Here is a 21,526-nt window from a genome sequence, read left to right on the forward strand (position 1 = left end):
CCGCCATGTGATTGGCTGCTTAGAAATTAAGTGTTATGAGCAGTTGGACAGGTGTACCTAATAAAGTGGCCGGTGAGTAGACGGATACTGACCGCATGCAGTGTTTTGTTTACATGCTCTTAACGTTATGTAAAACTAAGACATAAAAAAAAATTACACCTGTACATCAAGCAACAGGAGAAGGTGCTTTTCATATATTTGTCTGCATCTGTTTGTTGTTGTTGCTACTGCAGCAGCCTGTTCTTTCTCCATAAAGCAGTAAATCCATGTAACACACAATCTGTTAAGCAGCTGCATGATCAATTTTTTTGTGTCCTGAAGTCGAGTGGTAACGCAGTTACAAGTTTACACAGGGTGAATTGCTCATTGGGGCATATTCTGCATTGGCTACATTTGCACATTCAACACCCTTCAGATGAGCCTATTTTTTTTTTGCAACAAGGACAAAGAGGTGGCAAGCTTATTGTTTAAAAGGCACACATGGGTAAAAGTGCTGGCAACATTCTGACTTGGATTACTGACTTGGAGTATATTCATACAGGACATACACACTTACATCCCCATTGTTAGTTGTCCAAAAGGACGTCGGCCCTTCTTCCTTCTCTCCGTCAGGTTTTACAGAACTAGTCTACATTTGATCAGAGCAAAGCGGTAAAAGCCAAAGAGATAAGAGAGAATATGTACCCTCTCTTTCTCTTCAACTCAAATATCAGTATGCAGGTTGGCATCATTAAATTAAGCTGTTAGGGGCTGATGAAGAAGACAAGTCTATCTGTGTGTTTTACCTTCTCTCCTTTGGTCCAGATCACTGTTGGTGCAGGGTCTCCAGTGATAGGGACATCCAGACGCAGTTTGTTGCCAGCCACAACTACAATGGTTGACTCGGCAGTGCGACCCATACAGTCCAGGTGGATCTTAGGAGGATCTTATGGAGGGAGAGAAATGGTTAAAAGGAACAGACCCTTAAATTTAATTTGGTTAACTACAAGAGAGTAAATTTGGGGTACCTTGGCGTGGCACATAATCAATCTTCACCTCTAGGAAAGCAAGAAAAAAAAGAGTGATGATAAGAGAGCGATGAATTGTTTAAGTATAATTGTAGCTTGTCCAACTTTAAGTTAAGTTAATTTTGAAGTGTTAAAGCAAAAGCATCAATATTACCCAAGAAGTTGAGTTTAGCAGAAAGGTTAAAGGCGTGGCCATCTGGCACAAAAGTGTAGTCTCCCTCATCCTCTGGTTTGACCTCATCAATGGTCAGTTTGTGGATCCTAAAAAGATCAAAGTTTTTTAATTCAGTTTATGGTTTTGAGGGATGTAATGCAACACACTCAAAGCAGGTGCAAAAAAGTTTCCTCACCTGCCAATATGTGTGATATTTATTCTGGCATCAGACTTGACTTCTACACCATTCTTGTACCAGGTTCCCCTCACCTTCTCATCCGACACCTCACACTTAAACACCGCCTGATCCTTCGCCTTCACTGTGAGGTCTGCAATGCTCTGGTAGACCTCGAGGTCTTTCTCTACACAGTCAGAAAAAAACAGCTCAGATGGCAGATAATGGAAACTATCTACCTTCAGGCTTCAGAGGAGGCTATTCTGTACAAGACGGCGGAATAAGATGCAATGAGATGATGATGAATAAAATAAAATGACAATAAATCAGATGCAGCTTTTGTATGTGAGGATAATATAGTAGTAGTAATATGATGAAGTCTTGGGTGTTCATTGTCTTTGTGTGGCCCTTGTTGTATCTTAGCAACAGGCACAAATAGAATTGGATTTAGTGTATAAAAAAGAGGGAGGAAAGACCAGATGCAGGAGCTTTGGGCTATTGCTGTATATCACAAGAACAGATGTACACAAGAGTTATTAAAGTTATCCCAAAGGAATTGTTATCTGGGCGAGATGAGTCACACCTTGCTCGTCATAAAGGTTACAGGAGTGTCACGTCAGCTCGCTGCAAATAAGGAGGGAATGATACTACAATGGGAGTTCTGCTGTTGACTGAGGTGTTGGACACACACACACACAAACACACAAACACACACATGAACACACACACACGCACACACACACACACACACACACACACGTATTATGCAAAAAAGGGAGTATACATATTTAATACATATAGCTTCTACAAGACCAAACATAGATGACATTGATGAAAGTAAGGATTTTTGTTCTTCTGCTGTGTGAGATAATGATGGTACTACTGTAAGGTGAAATTGTTACGGGGTGGTAACAAGGAGGGTGAAACTAGCTGGGGTTTGTATAATTTTCCTACGTCCGTGTACGGGTGCGTTTGAACCGTCCCCATCCATCATTTTTAGATCACCTGTAGATTGAAATTAAGCATATTTATCCACTTCAAACTTTCAACTGCAAAACATGCCATGTCTTAACTACGAACCATCATATTATTGAAAACGAAAATCATCAACAGGTGCCCAATGCAGATCTTTCATCAGCATCACCAGGATGTTTTGACTTTGTAATAGAGGAAATCTATCATCTAGTAATAAAACCTACTTGAAAATACACACACACACACACACACACACACACACACACACACCCACCCACAAACACACAACTTAGTCTTTGTATAAAACAAAGACTTGGTTTTCTACTATCATTGAAATAATATTGTAGATTTTTTAACTGAGTCAGCATACTGTTTTTTTACACATGTTACACATGGTTACACATGTTGAGGTAGCATCTAGTTAATGAAAAAGTAGGACATTATATCAGCACAACCAAACAACAGAAAAAAACAGACCACTGAGAGAAACCGGGTCACTTGTGTAGAACTGTACCCTTCAGGTGCAATATGGTCAGCGTCTTCCAACTTTAACTGGCATGTGGACTTCACAGCAGTAACCTTGGCAGAGTAATGCGGGCAAATGCAAGAGCCACTATACCCCAAATATAGACAGCATGCCAGGACTGGAAAGGCCACACAACTATTGGCAGGGTATGAGAATGTACACTTGGAGTGTTTATCACTGACAAAAGTGACTTATACTGTACTCAGCACTCATGATTCACACTCACCCTGCACCAAGAGTTCAGCCATAGACTCGCCACCATTAGTTTTAACCTTATAGTGGCCACAGTCTTCTTTCGTGGCCTCATTAATTATCAGGACGTGTTTGCAGCCGTCTTTCTTGAAGCGATACTTGAAAGACTCGTCTCTTGTTAATTCCACACCGTCTTTCTCCCTGCACAGAAATTCACACAATACCAACAATAATAATGACTAATAGTCATGATTAAAATGAATCCTAATTAAGCTTATGTGCAGGTTTTTTAAAGGTTAATACTTATTTTGGAGCTTTCAACCCAAGCTTATGTTGTTGTGATCTCCTTCCCATTCAGTATATGAACCCTTGTTTTTAACAAAGTGGAAAGTCCACATTTAGGTCTTGTGAGGATAACTAAGTTATCTTCATAAGCTGAATGAAGATGGTGAGATTTGAACTACCAAATCGACCTATGAGCTTAGCCAAATTACTGTTCCAAAATGTTCAAAGTAAACATTCATGCCCAGACCTGAAACATGATCTTATTACCCTTGAGAAGTACTTTGTAATGGTTAGTACTCTACATGTATCACTCATACCCTGCAATGAGTTTTGTCAATTTTAACACTTCTTACCTTTTGCAATGTTAAATTTATCTCAAGTTAGATATTAATCGTTAGACTTTTTCCCCCCAAGAATTGATCTTTGACCACTTTTTCAACAATTGTTTTTTCCGTTTTTTTGTTTGTCTGCTTGTCAGCAGCATCACAGAAAAACTACCCAATTTTCATGAAACCTGTTGAAAAGATTTAGCAAGGGCAAAGGAAGAACAAATTCAATTTTTGCAGTTGATCCATATCACGGGTCGGATACACAAATTATTTTTCACTTTTTTTAACATTGTGAGATAGGGTATGGTCTAGGCGGAGGTTTGCGCTTTTTTAGTGCCCTTCTAGTTGTAACTATAAATGCCCATAAGCAATTGCAGCCACTATCTACTTCAGATAAAGGTCACATAGGACACATACAAGAATGCTGATGTGACCTTTCCTTGAGGTGATGAAATGTCTGCGGACCTGACAAACTCAAATGCCATCTGCTGGGTGTCAGAGCAGTGAACATTGTGTAAGTAAAGAAAGGTTTAATTCAACTCATTTTGATTTAGTACAAATTACCATAGCAGCATCCATTTATCAATCCATTCATGACAAATTGATTGTATATCTAGGCATTTTTAATATGTCAGATCCAACAGCATGCAAATGTAACGCCACACAGAGAATGTGTAAAGAAGAATATCTAACCATTTAACATTGGCTCCTTCTTCTGAAACTTCACACTCTAACTCCACCCGCTCACCCTTCATGACCATCTGATCCTCCAGGTTCTTCACAATTATGATGGGTGGCTCTGCAGAAAGCATAAAAGAATGAGAAGAGGAACTGTGACTCTTAATCCTGCAAATGTATGTTTTGTTTTGGGAGTTATGTTTTAAATTTCCTCTAAACCTAAAATACCTTTAACAAAGAGCTCAGTGGTGCATTTTTCCTCTCCTACCACGCAGCAATATGCTGCATCATCTGCCAAGGAGCAGTGGTTGATGGTGAGGTAGCGCATGTTGCCAACACTCTCAAAGATGTACCTTTACAAAGACCAGTTAGATTATAACACATTCTTCCACAATTCCCATTTTTCCAGGGCTATAACTCATGAAGTTGATGAAATGGCGAACATTTTGGTGAAAGAACTCATAGACAGCTTTTCTGTTTTTTTACACTTACTTGCTAGGGATGTTATAAAAGATGGAGTCCATCCATATGTTGATAGAGAGGAAGACGCAATGGAGAGAAGAGAGAAATAAAAAGGTTTACTGTCAAGGATTGCTATTGTATTTGTTGAATGCTTCATGATTTACAGGTCCAGCATGTTTTATGGAGTTGAGGTTTTAGTAGAAGTAGTAGTAATAGTTTCCATCTCTTCTCTTAATTCTAACCTTCCAGTTGGTTGAATTGCTTGTCCATTCTTCAGCCATTTCACCTCAACATCTGGATTGGCGACCTCAACGGCAAGCTTTATTTTCTGTCCTTTTGTCACTTGGTAAGCGGGATCCATCTTTTTGAGGAAGGCTACGTTTCAGAGAAGTTAGAAGTACAATGATCAAATTACAATTAGGTCTACTTTACTTTACTTTGTTAGAATTAGATTAAGTGAAGCCTACTGTACACTTTGCACAAACCTGCACTTTTCTTCTCTTCTTTCTTCATCTTCTTCAGTCTCTTGAGCATGCCTCTCAGGTCGGTAATGCCATGCTGAAAAGCAATCTTCTCATATTCTGTAGCCGGCGCATGGCTGAGAATATTCCACACATCCAGGTCCGGCTCCGAGCTCACCTGCACGGCTCTAATACGAATAAAACAACCCAAGGAGGATGTTAGAATCAGTCACTAAGTGTTTGAAATTCACATTAGTTTAAAATTCAAATTATGAATACAAACTAAAGGGGGAAGTATGCTATAACAGAGGTACAGTAATACACATGCAGTAACAAATTACTACTCACAATTTTATTCACAATGAATTTACTTTTAATTTCCAATGAAAAACTAATAAGCAACTGATGATTAGTCAACTTCTTGCATTGTTTATTAAATACAAAAATTATATCTTGCAAGACCGAAAGGTCTTGCAATACACTTGCTTGGATTCAATATTGTTTTTGTGTGGTCATGAACCTCAAAAAATCTTGTGTGCTCCAGCCGTTAGCAGCACATACTTTTCTCCTTCGTGGAAGTTGCTTTGATAGTAATTGGGATAAGTTTGCTAAAACAATCAGGTGCTATAAACTATAATCCCCTTTTAGTATAAAATATAGACTAAAAACGTGAAGGAAAATCTAGTGAAAGAAGGAACACAAGCTAGTTATGGCTGCAGTGACCGCCCTCTCCCTTCTTCCTCTCACTAGTCTGGGTGTTTTACCTCACCTGTCCACTAGGTGCCCTCAGCAACATTACTACCTCAGCCAGTCATCTGACCAAGTGAAGAAATTGCTATTACGATTGTGAGAAGCGTTATGTTTTAAAAGTTAAAGTAATTGACCTGCACTAATCAACAATCAGGGTAGAACCTACTGTAAAACATATAAATAACGATATACATTAACAAGCGACACACTTATATAATATTAATATATAATATATGTATATACATAAAAGAATCCTGCTATTCACAAATCACAAAACAAATATACAAAATACAGTAAAATGTAGACTTTTTGAAACAACTGAATCCTGACGGATGAATGCATGCACAAGTTTTCCTGCGACACTCACACACCATATCCGCAGTTTCTTACCGATTCGAGGATTTTAAGAAACTGCTGCTCATTCAAAGGTAGAAACCAACCAAGAGGTAAAACAAACCAAACATGTTAAAACACAACATGTCAACAGCAACAAAATCAGCATATTAGAAATATGCCTTTAAAACAAATAAATAGTATACCAATGGTTAAACTGCAGGGAAGCAAGCATGCACGTGTTAGTACCAGGGCTGTAGTCAAGTCCAGCTTTTTCGAGTCCAAGACAAGTCCAAGACAAGTCCAAGACCAGGACTAGTTGAGTCCAAGTCACAACCGAGTCCAAAGAGATTACAGTCCGAATCAAAACCGAGTCCATGACAGAAAAAAATGTGTCTCATGCATGACAGTATCAAGACAATCATTTTGGGTTTCACTTCCCCTCCAATATTATTATCAACATAATAAAGACACCTGGACTCGGTCCAAACCAAAAGCCATATTTGGCAAGACCAGTGGCCAAGTCCGAGACAAGTCAGAGTCCATGGAAAAACGATCTTTAGTCCAGGCTCAAGTCCAAGACCAACCTCTAGTACTACAGCCCTGATTAGTACTAAATAACGTCATTCTTTATTTGGGGTTTGACATGGTGTCCAATTGTATTGATTGCGCAGGGGACAATAAGTATCTGGTGATGGTGTGTGATGCACTGAAGTGATTTCTTTGATGCGTTAGGAAGGTGACTTGTGTTCCTGAATGAAGACTGTAAATGTCAATGAAAGAGGGCTCATCAACAACATGTAGAGGGAAGAGAAAAAAAAGCTCTAAAAACTGCCTGATTGGTAGAGAAGTGTTGCTGTGGGAGTTATTGTAGTATAAGTGAGAAGGCAAAGGCAGAGATCGAAGAAGCCTTTGCAAACTTAAAAGACTGCTGAACCTCGTTTCAGGTTAAAATTTGTGGACACATCATTTCACCCTAACTTATCATTGTGCGCAGACATATTTGCCTGTGTTATCAAGCAATCATTCCAGATTGTAGTTTGTAAATGCAGAAGTAGCTTACTCTCTGAAGATCCAGGAAGAATGAGAGTGAGACAGAAACGAGGATTATAAAGTGTGAAGGAAAAACAAAGTTACCTTATCCTGAAGGTCTAGAATTTACTGTCAGATTTTGTAATTGCTTACCTCTTTTTTAATAAGGTACTGAAGTCCAGCTCTCCTGAGTCTTCCTTTCCATCTGTACTACTGCAGAAACATCAGCAACCAGCAGCAAAACATCAACATCAACAGCACAGAAGGCTACGTGATTGCTCCAAAAAAAGATACATGTTAATGCTTTACAGACATGGTTTGTTTTAAATTAAATCAATCTAAATTTTTAGGCTTTTTATAAATCATTTCCTGTTTACCCATGCTCCAATGTTCAAAACAAATACTACTACGATACTAAAATACCAAGATTACAAAATAGATATTGGATTGGACAGAGTCATTCTGAAGACTGAAAGGAATGGTGATTAAAAGAAGTGCATGAACAGGCAGATGTTTTTGCTGGAGAGACAGGTGTTGCCATGCTTAAAAGAACAATAGTTGGCACTTTTGGAAATATGCTTATTTATTTATACCACTGCTGTTGGGTTAACTATAGAATCAGAGCTGAGAGAGTTTAGCATAAAGACTGGAAAGGGTGAAGCCGTTAGCCTGGCTCTCTCAAAATCTATCTAGGACTTCTGATAAAAACATTATATCTCATTTGACATGTCATTACGTCTCTGACAATGTATGTATTTTAATCGTAGTAAGTGTACTTCCTTTTAAAAACTTTGTAAAGTGTCTTTGAGTGTTAAAAAAATGCTTTATAAATAAAATGCGTTATTGTTTCAACAATACAAAAATGTTGTGGTTTTACTAGGAGTTGTGTGCTGTAACAGCCTAGCTAGTACAATGACTTGTCCATATTGTGAGGCTGATATTGTAAATTTTAACCAATGGGCTTTCGGGGACACTGTTAACCAGCCAGGTTTACACCAAAATTTTCTAACTCTGGGAAAGAAAGCAAATGCATAATGTCCAATTATTCCCCTAAACCATGAGCAGCAGCAGTCATTCAAGCAAAAACAATACAAAACACTCAAGGTTGTAGAAAACAAAGGTGACCATGGGGTCTGCTTGACTTAAATCAGTGGGATAAAAGATTAAAAGTGCGCTTGTCTCCTTCCTTCTGATCCAACAGCAGGATTAGAAGCGGAGTTGCTGGTTTGTGTGGTGAAGTTACAACACATCATAGCAGCACTTCCTCTGTGTGGCAACCCTGTGGAAGAGTTCATTTACTGAAAAGCTTGTGTGTCTTAGCACATCCTGCCCTTTCAGTACGATCAAACCACCGTCAAAGCCCACTCTGCCGGGAAGCTGTTTGTGCAGCTGGCTCTGCTGTTTTGATCGAAGACCCAGGGGTAGATCAGAGAGAGCTGATGGCTGCAACCAGCGCATGTTACTCAATAGTTTAATTAACAAATCTCAAGGTATCAAGATATGACTGAGTCAAAGTTTAACACAATGACAGCTACTACAGTTGACTACTACATCCAGGATTTTGATTCCTCTCAGCTCTCTCGTGGTCTTTATTCTGTGGTCTTTCTCTTAAAATCTAGCAGATTGGAGGCTGCACCATCCACAACACTGGTTCTGTTTGACCTGATTTAGAGAAGAAACAGGCCACAGGAGAGAGACAGGCTCTCTGATCCTGGTCCTGGTTTCTCTTTTTGGGCTTTATCAATCAGAATCCTCAGAGCTGGAATATGAGCCCCCATTGTTGCAACAAACCCCCTTCACTACCTTGATAGTGGTCCACTTCTCTTCTTACTGGCTTCACTCCTAATAGGTTAGCATTTCCACAGTTATTTGTTACAAAAAACATGGTAATATTCCACCTGAACACTGACGTTTGGCATCTGTGTTAATCTCTTAAATCCCGATCAACTAGTAAAATTATAAATATTAAGTCTGACCTAGTGTTGATTGAGTCTGACAACAAACTAATGGTTACAATCTCTTCCTTATCAACGTTGCTATATGCACAACCATGCGCAAACGTTTGTGTGTCTTTTTGCTACCTAAATGGCTACTGACGTTCTAAAGGAAGACAGTTTCAAATACCCAAGCTCACCTGGACACTAATTGCTGCTGCAGCACTCTTCAGCCCTTTAACCTCTAAGTGATCATGGATTATTACATAATTATCTGATTTGAGAAAGAAACTTCCTTTTAAATCAATTTGAGATTAACAGATACTAAATAGCTGAAGTTAAAAATAATAAAGCTGAAGAAGCACTGGAGCAGAATAAAGTATCATTTTGAAATAGACCTACTATTTACATAAATCCATGATTCCGAGTCAGTCATAGAACTTAGTTTTGAAATCAATTAAAAGCAGTATATGTATTCCTCATTAAATGATAGTATGAATCAACACTGTATGAAATGTATTTGTAACTTATGAAGTATTTCAGTATCTAAGGTACAAGGGTTTGCTCTTGCACTGTAAAGCATGTATGTGACTTTTATAGCTGTGTGATACTAGCCAAGCAGCCAAACGCTCAATTTGAATGTGACTAAAGGTAGTTTGTATTTTTTTTACAAAGTAATAAAGTGTCACAAACTTACGTGCGCCTAAAAGCTGTTCTTATGTCGAACCCTTCTGTAACACAAGCCTCTGAAATACAAGAGAATCATGTAAGTAACTGAAAGGATGATAAAAGCAACGCTAATGAGTGCCACAAAGAATCCAGCATGTACCAACAGGCCCTCTCACCATGTACAGCCAACTCAAAATTGCAGCTGTCAAACTTGTCCCTGGATGTAACCTCACATCTGTAAGCTCCAGCAAAGTTAGGCTTGGCTGCGATGATTTGCATCTCAAACGTGTGGACCTGCAACCACATGCACGAGGACAGATGTGATAAGGCTAGTGTTAGGTTTGTGAGAACACCTTTGATTCAGAACCTTGTTGTACATTTGCTTCATATGTATTGAATTCTTATTCCTTGTAAAGTTGTGTTTCTCCATCTTGTTCTAATATTCTTAAATTAAAGTTATGGGAAAACTATTTAGTCTTCCCAAAACATTACCTCTAAGGCTTAGGACTAGCGTGCCTGCGGTATCGTGTTACCAGGATGAGTGACTGAGGCAAGAGCTTGCAAAACTGAGGGTTAGAAGGGCAAGCCTTGCAAAACACCTTTGTTGCCTCAAAGTAAAATGTTACATATTACATTTTTCAAAAGTCTAATAGATAATCGAAGCCGAAATAGATATAATGGGCAACGGTTCATAGGCTCTTTAAATAAAGCTATAGAATCACACATATGTTATGTCATCAAATATGACATCAACATATGACCTGTAGACTATGTTTCTGTTTTAGTGCCTGCAGCAATAGTCTACAGTACCTTACTGCTGCGGTCATACGTCTCCTTTAGCTGCAGGTGTTTTCCAGACTTGCTGGCGAGGTCCATCCACTTCCCTTTGAACCATTTGATTGTGGGTTTCTTCAGCAATGACTCAGCATTTACTTTAGCCACAAACGTGATGTTTTCACCTGTACAAAAAATGAATGTGTCATGTAAATTAACACATCATCCTTCAGATTCTGACATCCAATGAAGCATGGATATGATGTTATATATCTCTTTGCAAACTGCCAAATGTTTTATCTGTTGGATCTAAACTAAACGTACATATATACGTATATATATATGTATATATATATATATAAATATATATCTATATCTATATCTCTCTCTCTCTCTCTCTCTCTCTCTATATATATATATATATATATATATATATATATATATATATATATATATATATATATATATATATATATATATATATATATATATATATATATGTATAAGTAAGAAAACTGAATTTATCAACAATATGGGTTCAATTTCAGTTTTAAAATTAAAAGCACCAATTGTATTTGTTGCACCTTAATATTATTTCGATCAATTTCCCTTTCTTTTGAAATTTAGCAATGCCCAGCTCAGTGTTTGAACTGAAAAGATATAATAATAAAAAAATGTTAAACCTTGTTTAAGAGGTAAACAGTTTTTTTTCAAAATTGCAACTTTCTCCAAGGGATCGTTGACACACAGTTTAGATTCTTTCCCAATTGAAGCCACTCACCTACAGTGACCTCCCCACTCTGGGGTTTTTCTGTGAACAGTCCGGTCAGGTCCTGTCTGGTGTCCGGAGGCTGTCCTTCTGAATAATCCAACAGGGTCAAAGTGAAGGGATCAAAATCAAACAGTGTTCAATTCAAATGTACATTAGAAATTTGCAGGTAATGAAAAACATTTTCATTTGGCATACTGAAGCAGATATTTAAAGTAACTGAATATCAAATGATTTGTATATTCTTGTTATTTGTGATAAAAGCGAACACAGAAATTTGTTGCATAGAATTAAAGGATACACAACCATTCCATTTTAAATTACATTATTTCCAATGGTTATTTCAAGGTGTCAAATTGTGTGTGTGACACTTAATATTTAATATTACAAACCAAGCAAACATTTAGTATTTTATGGATATGTGTCAAAAAATTTAATATGCAATATAAACGTATGGCAGGTAAACCCAATCCCTTTTGTGTAAACACGTATTGTAATGTATAGTCATGTGATGTTTTTGAGTATTTGGTTTTCAGGCCAAGCTTAACTGAAAGATCAGGGATATTGTGATGGACAGTGTGATGTACATTTAAGACTGAACAAAGGAAAAGGACTGAGTAATTCACCCTCAGCTGGAGGAGCATCATGTGTTGGGGCAGCAGTCTGGTTCTCTGTGGGTGCTGCTGCAGGCGCAGCAGGAGCCAGTTCTGGTCCTACACCGGACTCCCCAGGTGCATCAACAGGGACCTCAGCTGTGTTCCCGTCATCACCTAAAAGATTAACAAGTTACAAGTAATAAGTACAAAGAACAATATTGGGTCTGTGCTCTCTACCCCTATAATAAAATAATCAGCTCCAAAAAGGCGAATGACCTATTTACCAAACTTAATTAATTAATTTATTTCTTAATAACTATTTCTTTGTTATTATAAAAAGCATGATTGTTTTTTCTTTCTCTTTATCATAAGCAACATTTTAAATGACTTAAAGTGTGAATATTTTCTGTACCAAGGCACATAATCTATGAAATGTATTATTTTGAATACAATTGAATCTATTTGATATTCTTTTAAACACTGTTCTGTCAAAGTGAACATATTCTCTGGTAAACATCTTCACTGTTAACCCTGATTTAGTTGCAATTAAACTTTTAAGTGGTCCCTACTTATTCTTCCATTTTCAGTCAAAAACCATTTCCACTACTAAATCACATTAGTTGTTTGTATAATCATCTTAAGTATGCGGTGCACAGGATCTGAAGTCTTTTTTTAGTTTTGCATGATTGATTTAGTGTTCGTGTTTATCTACATTTATTGTTGTACCATGACCAAGATCCGGGTGGGGACAGATCGGAACTGGACAGTGCAAAAGGCATCAATGGTTTATATATACATGTTTAGAGATTTGTATCTCTGTCAGTACCTCTGTCCCATATTGAGCAGTACAATACATTCAAAAATTGCAAAGATTAGTGTGTAAAACATGTCCTACCATTTTGCATGGAAAGATTTGTTGACTTAAAGTCAGACTGCCATAAAGGAAAAACATTATTTGTGTAAACAAATTATTTCTTAGTTCTGGGAAGTAGGCTAACGTTTTATATTTGTTGTGTTTCTTTGCATGTTTAAAGCATGGAGCGTAGTTTCTGTCGCCCCCATGAGGAATTCTTACGACAACAAAACTGTCGACGCATCCACATGACAAAAGCCTTCTGTGATTGCGTACCACACAGCCCCCTCCTCCATGCAGTTAGTAGCCAAGGAGGACACAGACGATAAAAAAAAACAAAAACATGATGGACTCTTCAAAAGAGGTAATCATCTTCACTCAATTTCCTGTGAGCAAAAGTCACCAGACCACACCAGATTCAAAACATAACCGTACAGAGAGTTTTGTTGAGATGATAGTCTTAATTAGCTTTGTATCAACTCACTAGGCAACGGCTTGAATGTAAGGACATTCATTAATATAAAAATGTTACGCACTAAAACTTTAACTTAACATGCTTATTTTAGACGACATGATTCCATAATAATAATAATTTATGTATACTAATGACCACTCTGTGTTGTTACAGCTTGACCCATTTCACCTTGTGTAAAAACCTAGAGGCAACAGGTTACCCAGCAAACCTCTAGTAAAGTCAACTACTCAGGATAACAGTGTATCGCTCAAATATTTCTTATGTCTTATCATCTTTGAATGGCTGGATGATTTTCCATGTGTTATCAGCTGCCACTCATGCCTATCGTGAGCGCCAGTCAAGTGGTGGTTACTCATGAGGAAATAATGTGCTGGTGTGAGGGTCAAGGTCTCCGTGCAGACAGAGTACGGGTGACTATGATATGAGCCACAGACAGCTGTGTGACGTCTCTTGTTGTAGCACACTGGGCCCATTAGTCTGCTCCCTTTCTTTAGGATTTGTTTCCATTTTATCAAATCCAAACAAACGACCAAGGCGGGTTACACTGACAGATTAATGGCCATGCTAATGGCACAAATCATGCTCTGTGATTCGCTACAACTGCACACAGTCATTGCAGCATACACAACAGTGCTCTATAAAGTGCTGGACAAAATTATTGTGACTGAGTCAATGTGTGATTGCAAATATCCAGATTGTTAAAGGAATAGTTTGACATTTTGTAAATTTCATGTCTGTGAGGTAAATATGAAGTTACAACTAGGAGACAGTTAGCTTGGCATGAAGACTGGAAGCAGGGGAAAATAGCTAGCTTGGCTCTGTGCAAAGGTAACAAAATCCACCACCAAAGCCCATTGGACATTTTGTTTGCTTAGTATAAAACTTCGAGGTCAAAAGGTTAAGCCTTCTTACTTATGGTTTTGCTTTCGCATTGTGCAGCCCACTTCACATGTGTATGCTGCTGCTGGCCTGTAAACATTACATAGAGGTTAAGTCATGCACATAAATCATGTATTGCAACTATTCACAGTTAATTAATACAAAGAGAGAAAAGAGACTTTGCAAGTGGAGGTGTCCCATCAACAGTTATATAATGTTTTTTTTTTATTTTGTCAACTTTGGACCGAGCCAAGCTATCTGTTTCCCCCTTTCTTTCTCTTATGCTAAGCCAAGCTAATAGACTGCTGTTTTCACCCTGATATTTGAGAGACAAATATGTGAGTGGTATTGATCTTCTCATTTAACTCTTTGCATTTAAAGCTACTAAATGTATTTCCTAAAATGTCAAACTATTTCTTTGAGAGCAAACCCTTAATGTGTTGCAATGACAGAGCATACAAAGCTGTTTCACTGTGTAGAACGCAAGTTCATTTATATGCAGAATATCAAGTATATGCTGCCTCAGTGCTTTTCTGCATTGAGTGCTTTATTTAGCTTTGTGCTATGTGACGACATAGCCTGTAGGTGAGCCAACAGATACCTCAAACACACAGCTGCAGGATCAAAGTCTCGTACCTGGCTTTGAAACCACCTTCAGGTCAAATTTGACCTTTGATCCCCCAGCAATCACGGCGTAGACATTGGCATCTTCCTTGGTAATAGCTTTTATAGCGAGGGAGTGCTTTTTTCCTTCAGCTGTGATCACATATTTGTCACCATTGGCGATGTCTTTTGAGTTGCACTGCCATTTTACTTTAGCATCATTCTTCTTCTCTGTCTCTGCTTCAAAGACCACACAGGACCCCTCCTCTGCCTCCTGAGTCTTTGGTTTCTTGGCAAATGCTGAAACTGAAAAGGAAGGTTGGGTTTAAAATAAAAAGTAAGCCTTTTGAAGTGTCAATAAGACTTTGTCTTGACATGTCTGCTGGAAGGGTGTAATGAAATGACCTTGAGGAGTAAACACACATGTTATAATTGTCTTGCTGAATGGACAATAACAAAAAAGTTGTTAAAGTGCAAGAAAAACAAGTAACAGGTAAAAGTAGCCATACTCTTTGCACCCTAAGTGTTTTGTTATTTCAAATGTTATTTTAAACAAAATAAATATACCTCAAACACAGACACACAAATATATATATATATATATACTATATGTGTATAAATTGATTCAGAATGAACTCCCACCTAAAGAAAGAACAACACATGTATCAAAGGCCAATCATATTTTAGCAAAGGAAGAAGAAGGCTAATGAGCTGAAAAAGTAGTGTTGTACAGTCTGCAGCACACTGGGTGGGGCTAGCTGAAAACCAATGAATTTGCCTTTTCTACTTGTCTCAAAGCACCAACATCTGGCTTTATGAAGTCTTATTTTTGCATTCTTGTAATTCTTTTACATAGTATTTACTGTACAAGAGAATACTGAATTCTAAAGTATACCGTTTGTAGTAAAAAGTAAAAAGTTAAAAGTACTGAAACCATACAGTTCATTTATTTAACATGAGCACCAATTAATCAGAGTCATGACTAATTTAAAGGTGTTCCTAAGAATGGCAAATCAGCAGTGATGTGTTTGTGTTTGTAAAGTGGTCTCTTGCGTCCATTCACATTGTATTTGTGTAAAAAGGCTATTGCACTGACTGAGAACAGACTATTCACATTGATATGTTTCACTAAAGTAAAAGTAGCATTACCACAATAAAAAAAAATAAAGTCCTGCAATTAATATTGTACTTAAGTACAAAGTTATAAAACTAGATCTATTAAAAGTACTACAGCATGTTTCTATTGTATTCATGTATAGACATGCAACTAATTTTAAGGGAGTTATAAATTACCTGAAAGTTTAATATATAACAAGGTTTTACCTTATAAATCTGCACACTAAAGAACGCTGTCAAAAAATGCAGGGATGTAAAAACTACATTATTTCCCTCCAAAACGTACTGAAGTAGAAATACAAAGTTGAAGAGAGTGAAGTTGAGTACAAGTATCTCAACATTGTACTTAAGTACTTTGTTACATTCCAAAATGGTGAAATAAAATGGTGACACACCTGAATCATTTTTAACAAACTCAACATCAGCACACACACACAAAACTATATACACCCATCAACAACAGTAACAGGCATGGGTCATGATCTTAAAGAAGAAGATAAACAATTTTGACAAGGTGTCTACAGTCAGTCTATTAAAGTAATAGTACGTTTTAGCTGTTGGAAAAGCGTTCATAATGGTATTTTCATCTTTCCAACACTTGTCTTCTTTAGACCTAAAAATAGTGATTGTACTGTAAGTGACAGCCCTGAGAGTAGCCTGTGTTTAACCCTTGTGTTGTCCTCTGGTTGTTTGCCTGTTCATAAAGCCCAAAGTATAAATTAATCCCCCAATTTTGTGTTTTTCTTAGCCTACTTCATTCCAGCTAATTACCACTATAGTTTTACACTTAGTTATGGAAAATAAACATTTTTGGTCATTTTTTGCCAAAAAAAACTTGGAATTTGTTAATTATTTTGACTAATAGTTATGATCAGAAGAACACATGTTGATTGAAAATCACAGCCTTTTTTTTGAAACATCAGTGGTATTTTTGTGCAATTTGGTTGAAAGAAACCCACATTTTTGACTCAGAAACTTTAAAAACAAGTCAAATTTGACCCAAGGACAACATGAGGGTTAACAGCGACACAGTAACACCAAGTGTATGGAATCATGAAATGTTAGTAGACATATTACAGATGCAAATTGTTTCTAGGTTTAAGTTGTGAATAGTTCTTCGTACAGACAGACCAAAGCAACTCCATGTGTTGCAAGATGACCTTATGAGTTTATATATAGGATGCATATGTACTGGACTAATGAATGAGGCTTGCCTGCTTCAGCTGCAACAAGGGCGCAGGTACATAGTCAAGGGATTAACTGGATTCTAAATTTGTGACTCTGGCGGCACAGAATGAAAGATGTGCGCTCAGTCTGTCTGCAGCCAGCGATCTCTATTGTTGCAACACCTCTTGTCATGTTGTCAACGGGTCATGCTGCTTTTCCTGTCACACCACTATCACATTTGAAGTAAAATCCCTCTCCTAGTTTTAGTTAACATTGCATTTATTTGTAAATTACGGTTCACTCCCAGGAAATATCTAGAGGGTTTACTTTCAATTACTTTGTTTAGAAAGGTTGAAATAAAGCGCCCATATTGTGCTCATTTTCAGGTTCATAATTGTATTTTGAGGTTGTACCAGAATAGGTTTAAATGGTTTCATTTTCAAAAAGACACAAAATTTTTGTTGCACCCCACATTGCTGCAGATCCTCTTTTCACTATGTGTGTTTAGGACTCTGTTTTAGCTACAGAGTGAGACATCACACTTCTGAACTATCTTTGTTAGGAGTAGCTCATGCGCAGTAGCTAGGTAAGATCACATCAGCTAGATACAGTGGCTTGAATAAGTTTACACACCCATGCTGAAGTTGATTAAAAAGAAGAATAAAAAAAACTTCTTTTGGAAATTGATCTTAGTGTCTTAATTTAAAAAAAATCCAACCTTTAAAGGACACCAATTTTCTTGTGAAGGAACAATGTATTGTAAATAAATAAATGTTCTTCCTTAAAATTCAGGGGGCATAAGTATACACACCCCTATGTTAAATTCCCATAGAGGCGGGCACATTTTATTTTTAAAGGCCTGTTATTTCATGGATCCAGGATACTATGCATCCTGACAAAGTTCCCTTGGCCTTTGGAATTAAAAATACCCAACATCATCACATACCCTTTACCCTACATAGAGATTGGCGTGGGGAACTTTCCATAAGATCATCTCTCAATGCAAATCAAACCAGCTATTGAGCTAACTGAAATAAAACCCGCCAATCTCTATGCATTGATGTGGGTATCTGATGATGTGGGGCTATTTTAATTCCAAAGGCCAAGGGAACTTTATCAGGATGCGTAGTATCCTGGATCCATGAAATAACAAGAATTTAAAAATACAAATGTGCTGTGCCTCTATGGGAATTTACCATAAGGGTGTGTATTCTTATGCCCCCTGTATTTTAAGGAAGAAAACTTATTTATTTGCAATACATTATTCATTGATTCAAAATTAGTGTCCTTAAAAGGTTGGATACATTTTTTGAATAAAGGCATTAAGATCAATATCCAAGAGGTCTTGTTTTATTCCTCTTTTTAATCAACTTTAGCATGGGTGTGTAAACTCATTCAAGCCACTGTATCTCTTTCTTCAACTTTGGTCAGTAAGGATTAGCTGGATTAGCTGGGAGACTTCTTCTAAACAAGGACGCACTTGTGGAATACCTGCAGAAAAAAGGGACATGGAAGTAGTTCTTATGTAGATCATGGTGAACTAGTGTGTGTTGTGGCAGTGTTTTGCCATTGAGAAGAGCTAGCATGTTAGCGCTAGCATGTGCTACAGTTAGCCACGTTAAGTTGATATGGCAAACTTGTTTCTTATTTTCACATCGAGGAGTTACACAGCATCAATATTAATCCAATATTCACTCTGTTGAGTAAACTCTCTTAACTATGTCTTTGGTCTCCTGAGGGAAATATATGGCTTGTCAGCTGCTAAATATGAACTATGGTCATCAGCTGGTCACTTCATTTTTTTAGTTTTTTTCAATAAAAACAGCTGCCTACTGCAGCTGAAAGCGCACAAACTAAGAGCTTGAGCTCACTGAGTTAATGGAAGTTGCGAATTCAGGTGACAATTTTCTGAAGGTACCTTATAAGGTACCTATGAGCAGCTCCTTTAACAACATCACATTATTCTAACGTTGCCATTTGATGCACTGTTATATAAAAAAAAACGATTCAAGTTGACAAAGCATGTTCATTTCAATACTACAAAACACTGAAAAGTATAATGTTAACTGCAGAGTGTTGATAATAATTGATAAAAATGTAACAGACAGGAAATCATACTGTTGCAGTCTACCAAAATCACAAAACTAAAGGTCTAGCACACACAAGCTGGCCATTTGGGCTGCAATGTGTCATCCGATATGTGATATGTCGAGCCTCTTACTGCACCTAGGAGAGGAAAATCTCATTTGTCAAGTTGCAAACCTGGTGGACCTTTTTGGATCAGCGATGCATTTGTGAATGCAATGACGCTGGAAATGTGACAGTGTCAATTTCACATCAGTAGATGTTTCAACCTAGATGTGACGTGTAACTGAGTTACTGACACGGCCAAAAGAGGATTGGAGTAACTATCACACCACATACAATAGCTTCTGTCTGCGTAAGTATTTGCACCAGGCTGATTGGGTCATCTTAATAAGCCATGGGATATATTTGAATTATATACAGTATTGGAAGCATGTACAGTTACTTTATTTGATCTAATGCTTTGTTATGATTTTATTGTCTGGAAACAAATATTTGATTATCTGAAAATAAATCACTTGTACATTCAAGTGATCAATGTATATACTAGTTAATGGCAAAAATATGTTTTTATTTGTGACAAGTGATTGAAATAGTGGCTTGAAAAAGGTTGTGGGTACGCAATTTAAAAAAAACCAACATGATACGACCTTTCATTTTTCATGAGAAATGTAACAATCACATTATTCTGTAAAGAGTCAAACAGTGTATTGTTGTTTATCATGAACACAACTTGCAGGTCTCCATTGAGCGGTTCGGATGTGGTTAATAGTTGCTTAACAGGAGCGTGACAAAACACAGTAGAATTTTTTCTCACATTGGTTTTTTAGAAGAAGTTTGTGTTAAAGGAGAATATTGCACAATGGAAGTAAACTGATAGCTGTTCAGTTTCAGGATGTTAATATGTTCACAGCTCATATGTACTAGACATTTTTAGACATTTGATCTTACAACTGGATAATGCTAATATCACAACATTTTCAGACACTGTACTGTAAGTGTTTCTTCTTTACCAGTTAAGGACACTTAATGACACATCTTTCAAAAGTAGCTGATTGAACACACTTACCTGTTTTTTTTACTGGTTCTGGCATCTTGAAGGATCTCCTCTCCTACACAGTGTGACTTACCCAAACAGGCTGCCGTCTATCTTAACCCCGTGCCTTTAATAGTGCTGCTCATTCCAAAAAGCCTCCCCCCGCCTCCTCCTGTTCCTTCATGAACCATCCCACCTCTCGTGCCAATTTATTTTTCCTAAGCCCAACACAATGTCCAAAAACACAACATCCCCCGTCCCCTGCTCACGTCTGACCTCAAGCTATATTTCAACCATCCTTTCCTCCAACACCTCGGCCAACTGACAGGCCTTGAGAGGGAGGGGAAGGGATGAAAGGCAGTGGTTAAATTTAGACCCTTGAATCCTATAAAAAGTTTGCTCTTTCCACATCTGTGCTGCGCCCGGTCAACCTGTAAATCTAACAATGAATACAAGAGGATGTGTTATGGAACAGCACTGGAGGTTGGACCCAAAAACAGATGACAACACAGGATATATGATAAAGTGATTTGGTACAATAATTGTGCAGGTAACAAGAGGAGGGGGGTGCGTCAAGGAGATCCGGTGGTGAGTGGTGGGTGCAGTGTGCTCTCCAGAGTGTGCCCAGTGAATTGGTGACGATGTCCATGTGGAGAGGAATCCTCGAGAGTTTCCTCATCAATTTGAGGCAAATCCAATCCTTGTAATCAGCAACGAGTGAGCGTGGGAGCAGGCAGGCAGGCAGGCACGCAGGCAGGCAGACAGGCAGGCAGGCAGGCAGGCAGACAGGCAGGCAGGCAGGCAGACAGGTGTAATGTGTCTGTACAACATGAAAAGGGCCCTTACCAGCATCAATTCTTATGGGTACACTTGCAAAAAGTCAGGCAACGTTGAGGATCGTAGACACAGTGGTTGGCCAAGGAAACAGCAGATGAAAAACACATCAAGTTTATTCCTCTACGAAATTGGAAGATGTCCAGCAGTGACATTAGCTCAGAACTGACAGAAACCGCTACCCTCTCTCTTTTCTTTCTTTCTCTATCTTTCTCTCTATATATGTATATATATATATATATACTGTATATGTATATATGTATATATATACAAAAAATATATATACATATATACATATACATGTATATGTATACATATGTACATACTTATATATACATATACATACACCATACTAAACCATACCATACTGCTGTACA

At 37.7% G+C, this 21,526-nt stretch overlaps 1 protein-coding gene across 8 annotated transcripts in view; it reads right to left on the minus strand.

Moving 5' to 3' along the window:
* The window catches only part of mybpc3 (myosin binding protein C3), a 34,917-nt gene extending 14,379 nt beyond the window's left edge, over positions 1 to 20,538 (minus strand). Inside the window, exons 1-22 of one of the 8 annotated variants that reach the window (XM_034880313.1) lie at positions 20,349 to 20,538; positions 14,945 to 15,217; positions 12,132 to 12,257; positions 11,518 to 11,595; positions 10,773 to 10,921; positions 10,139 to 10,256; positions 9,991 to 10,039; positions 9,163 to 9,201; positions 7,513 to 7,572; positions 7,391 to 7,393; positions 6,385 to 6,408; positions 5,269 to 5,432; positions 5,026 to 5,158; positions 4,814 to 4,816; positions 4,550 to 4,674; positions 4,337 to 4,442; positions 3,064 to 3,230; positions 1,358 to 1,523; positions 1,162 to 1,268; positions 1,008 to 1,037; positions 786 to 925; positions 557 to 628 (exon numbers count right to left, since the gene is read on the minus strand). In XM_034880313.1, coding sequence (XP_034736204.1) covers positions 557 to 628; positions 786 to 925; positions 1,008 to 1,037; positions 1,162 to 1,268; positions 1,358 to 1,523; positions 3,064 to 3,230; positions 4,337 to 4,442; positions 4,550 to 4,674; positions 4,814 to 4,816; positions 5,026 to 5,158; positions 5,269 to 5,432; positions 6,385 to 6,408; positions 7,391 to 7,393; positions 7,513 to 7,572; positions 9,163 to 9,201; positions 9,991 to 10,039; positions 10,139 to 10,256; positions 10,773 to 10,921; positions 11,518 to 11,595; positions 12,132 to 12,257; positions 14,945 to 15,217; positions 20,349 to 20,373 — 2,157 coding nt within the window. In that variant the 5' untranslated portion in view covers positions 20,374 to 20,538. The remainder of the gene's footprint in view (positions 1 to 556; positions 629 to 785; positions 926 to 1,007; positions 1,038 to 1,161; positions 1,269 to 1,357; positions 1,524 to 3,063; positions 3,231 to 4,336; positions 4,443 to 4,549; positions 4,675 to 4,813; positions 4,817 to 5,025; positions 5,159 to 5,268; positions 5,433 to 6,384; positions 6,409 to 7,390; positions 7,394 to 7,512; positions 7,573 to 9,162; positions 9,202 to 9,990; positions 10,040 to 10,138; positions 10,257 to 10,772; positions 10,922 to 11,517; positions 11,596 to 12,131; positions 12,258 to 14,944; positions 15,218 to 20,348) is intronic. The other 7 variants (XM_034880326.1, XM_034880317.1, XM_034880318.1 and 4 more) reach the window with 7 other exon arrangements.
* Between the last annotated feature and the right edge of the window lie 988 nt (positions 20,539 to 21,526).

This window comes from Etheostoma cragini, chromosome 1, assembly GCF_013103735.1.
Source record: "Etheostoma cragini isolate CJK2018 chromosome 1, CSU_Ecrag_1.0, whole genome shotgun sequence".
NCBI classification, from domain to species: Eukaryota; Metazoa; Chordata; class Actinopteri; order Perciformes; family Percidae; genus Etheostoma; species Etheostoma cragini.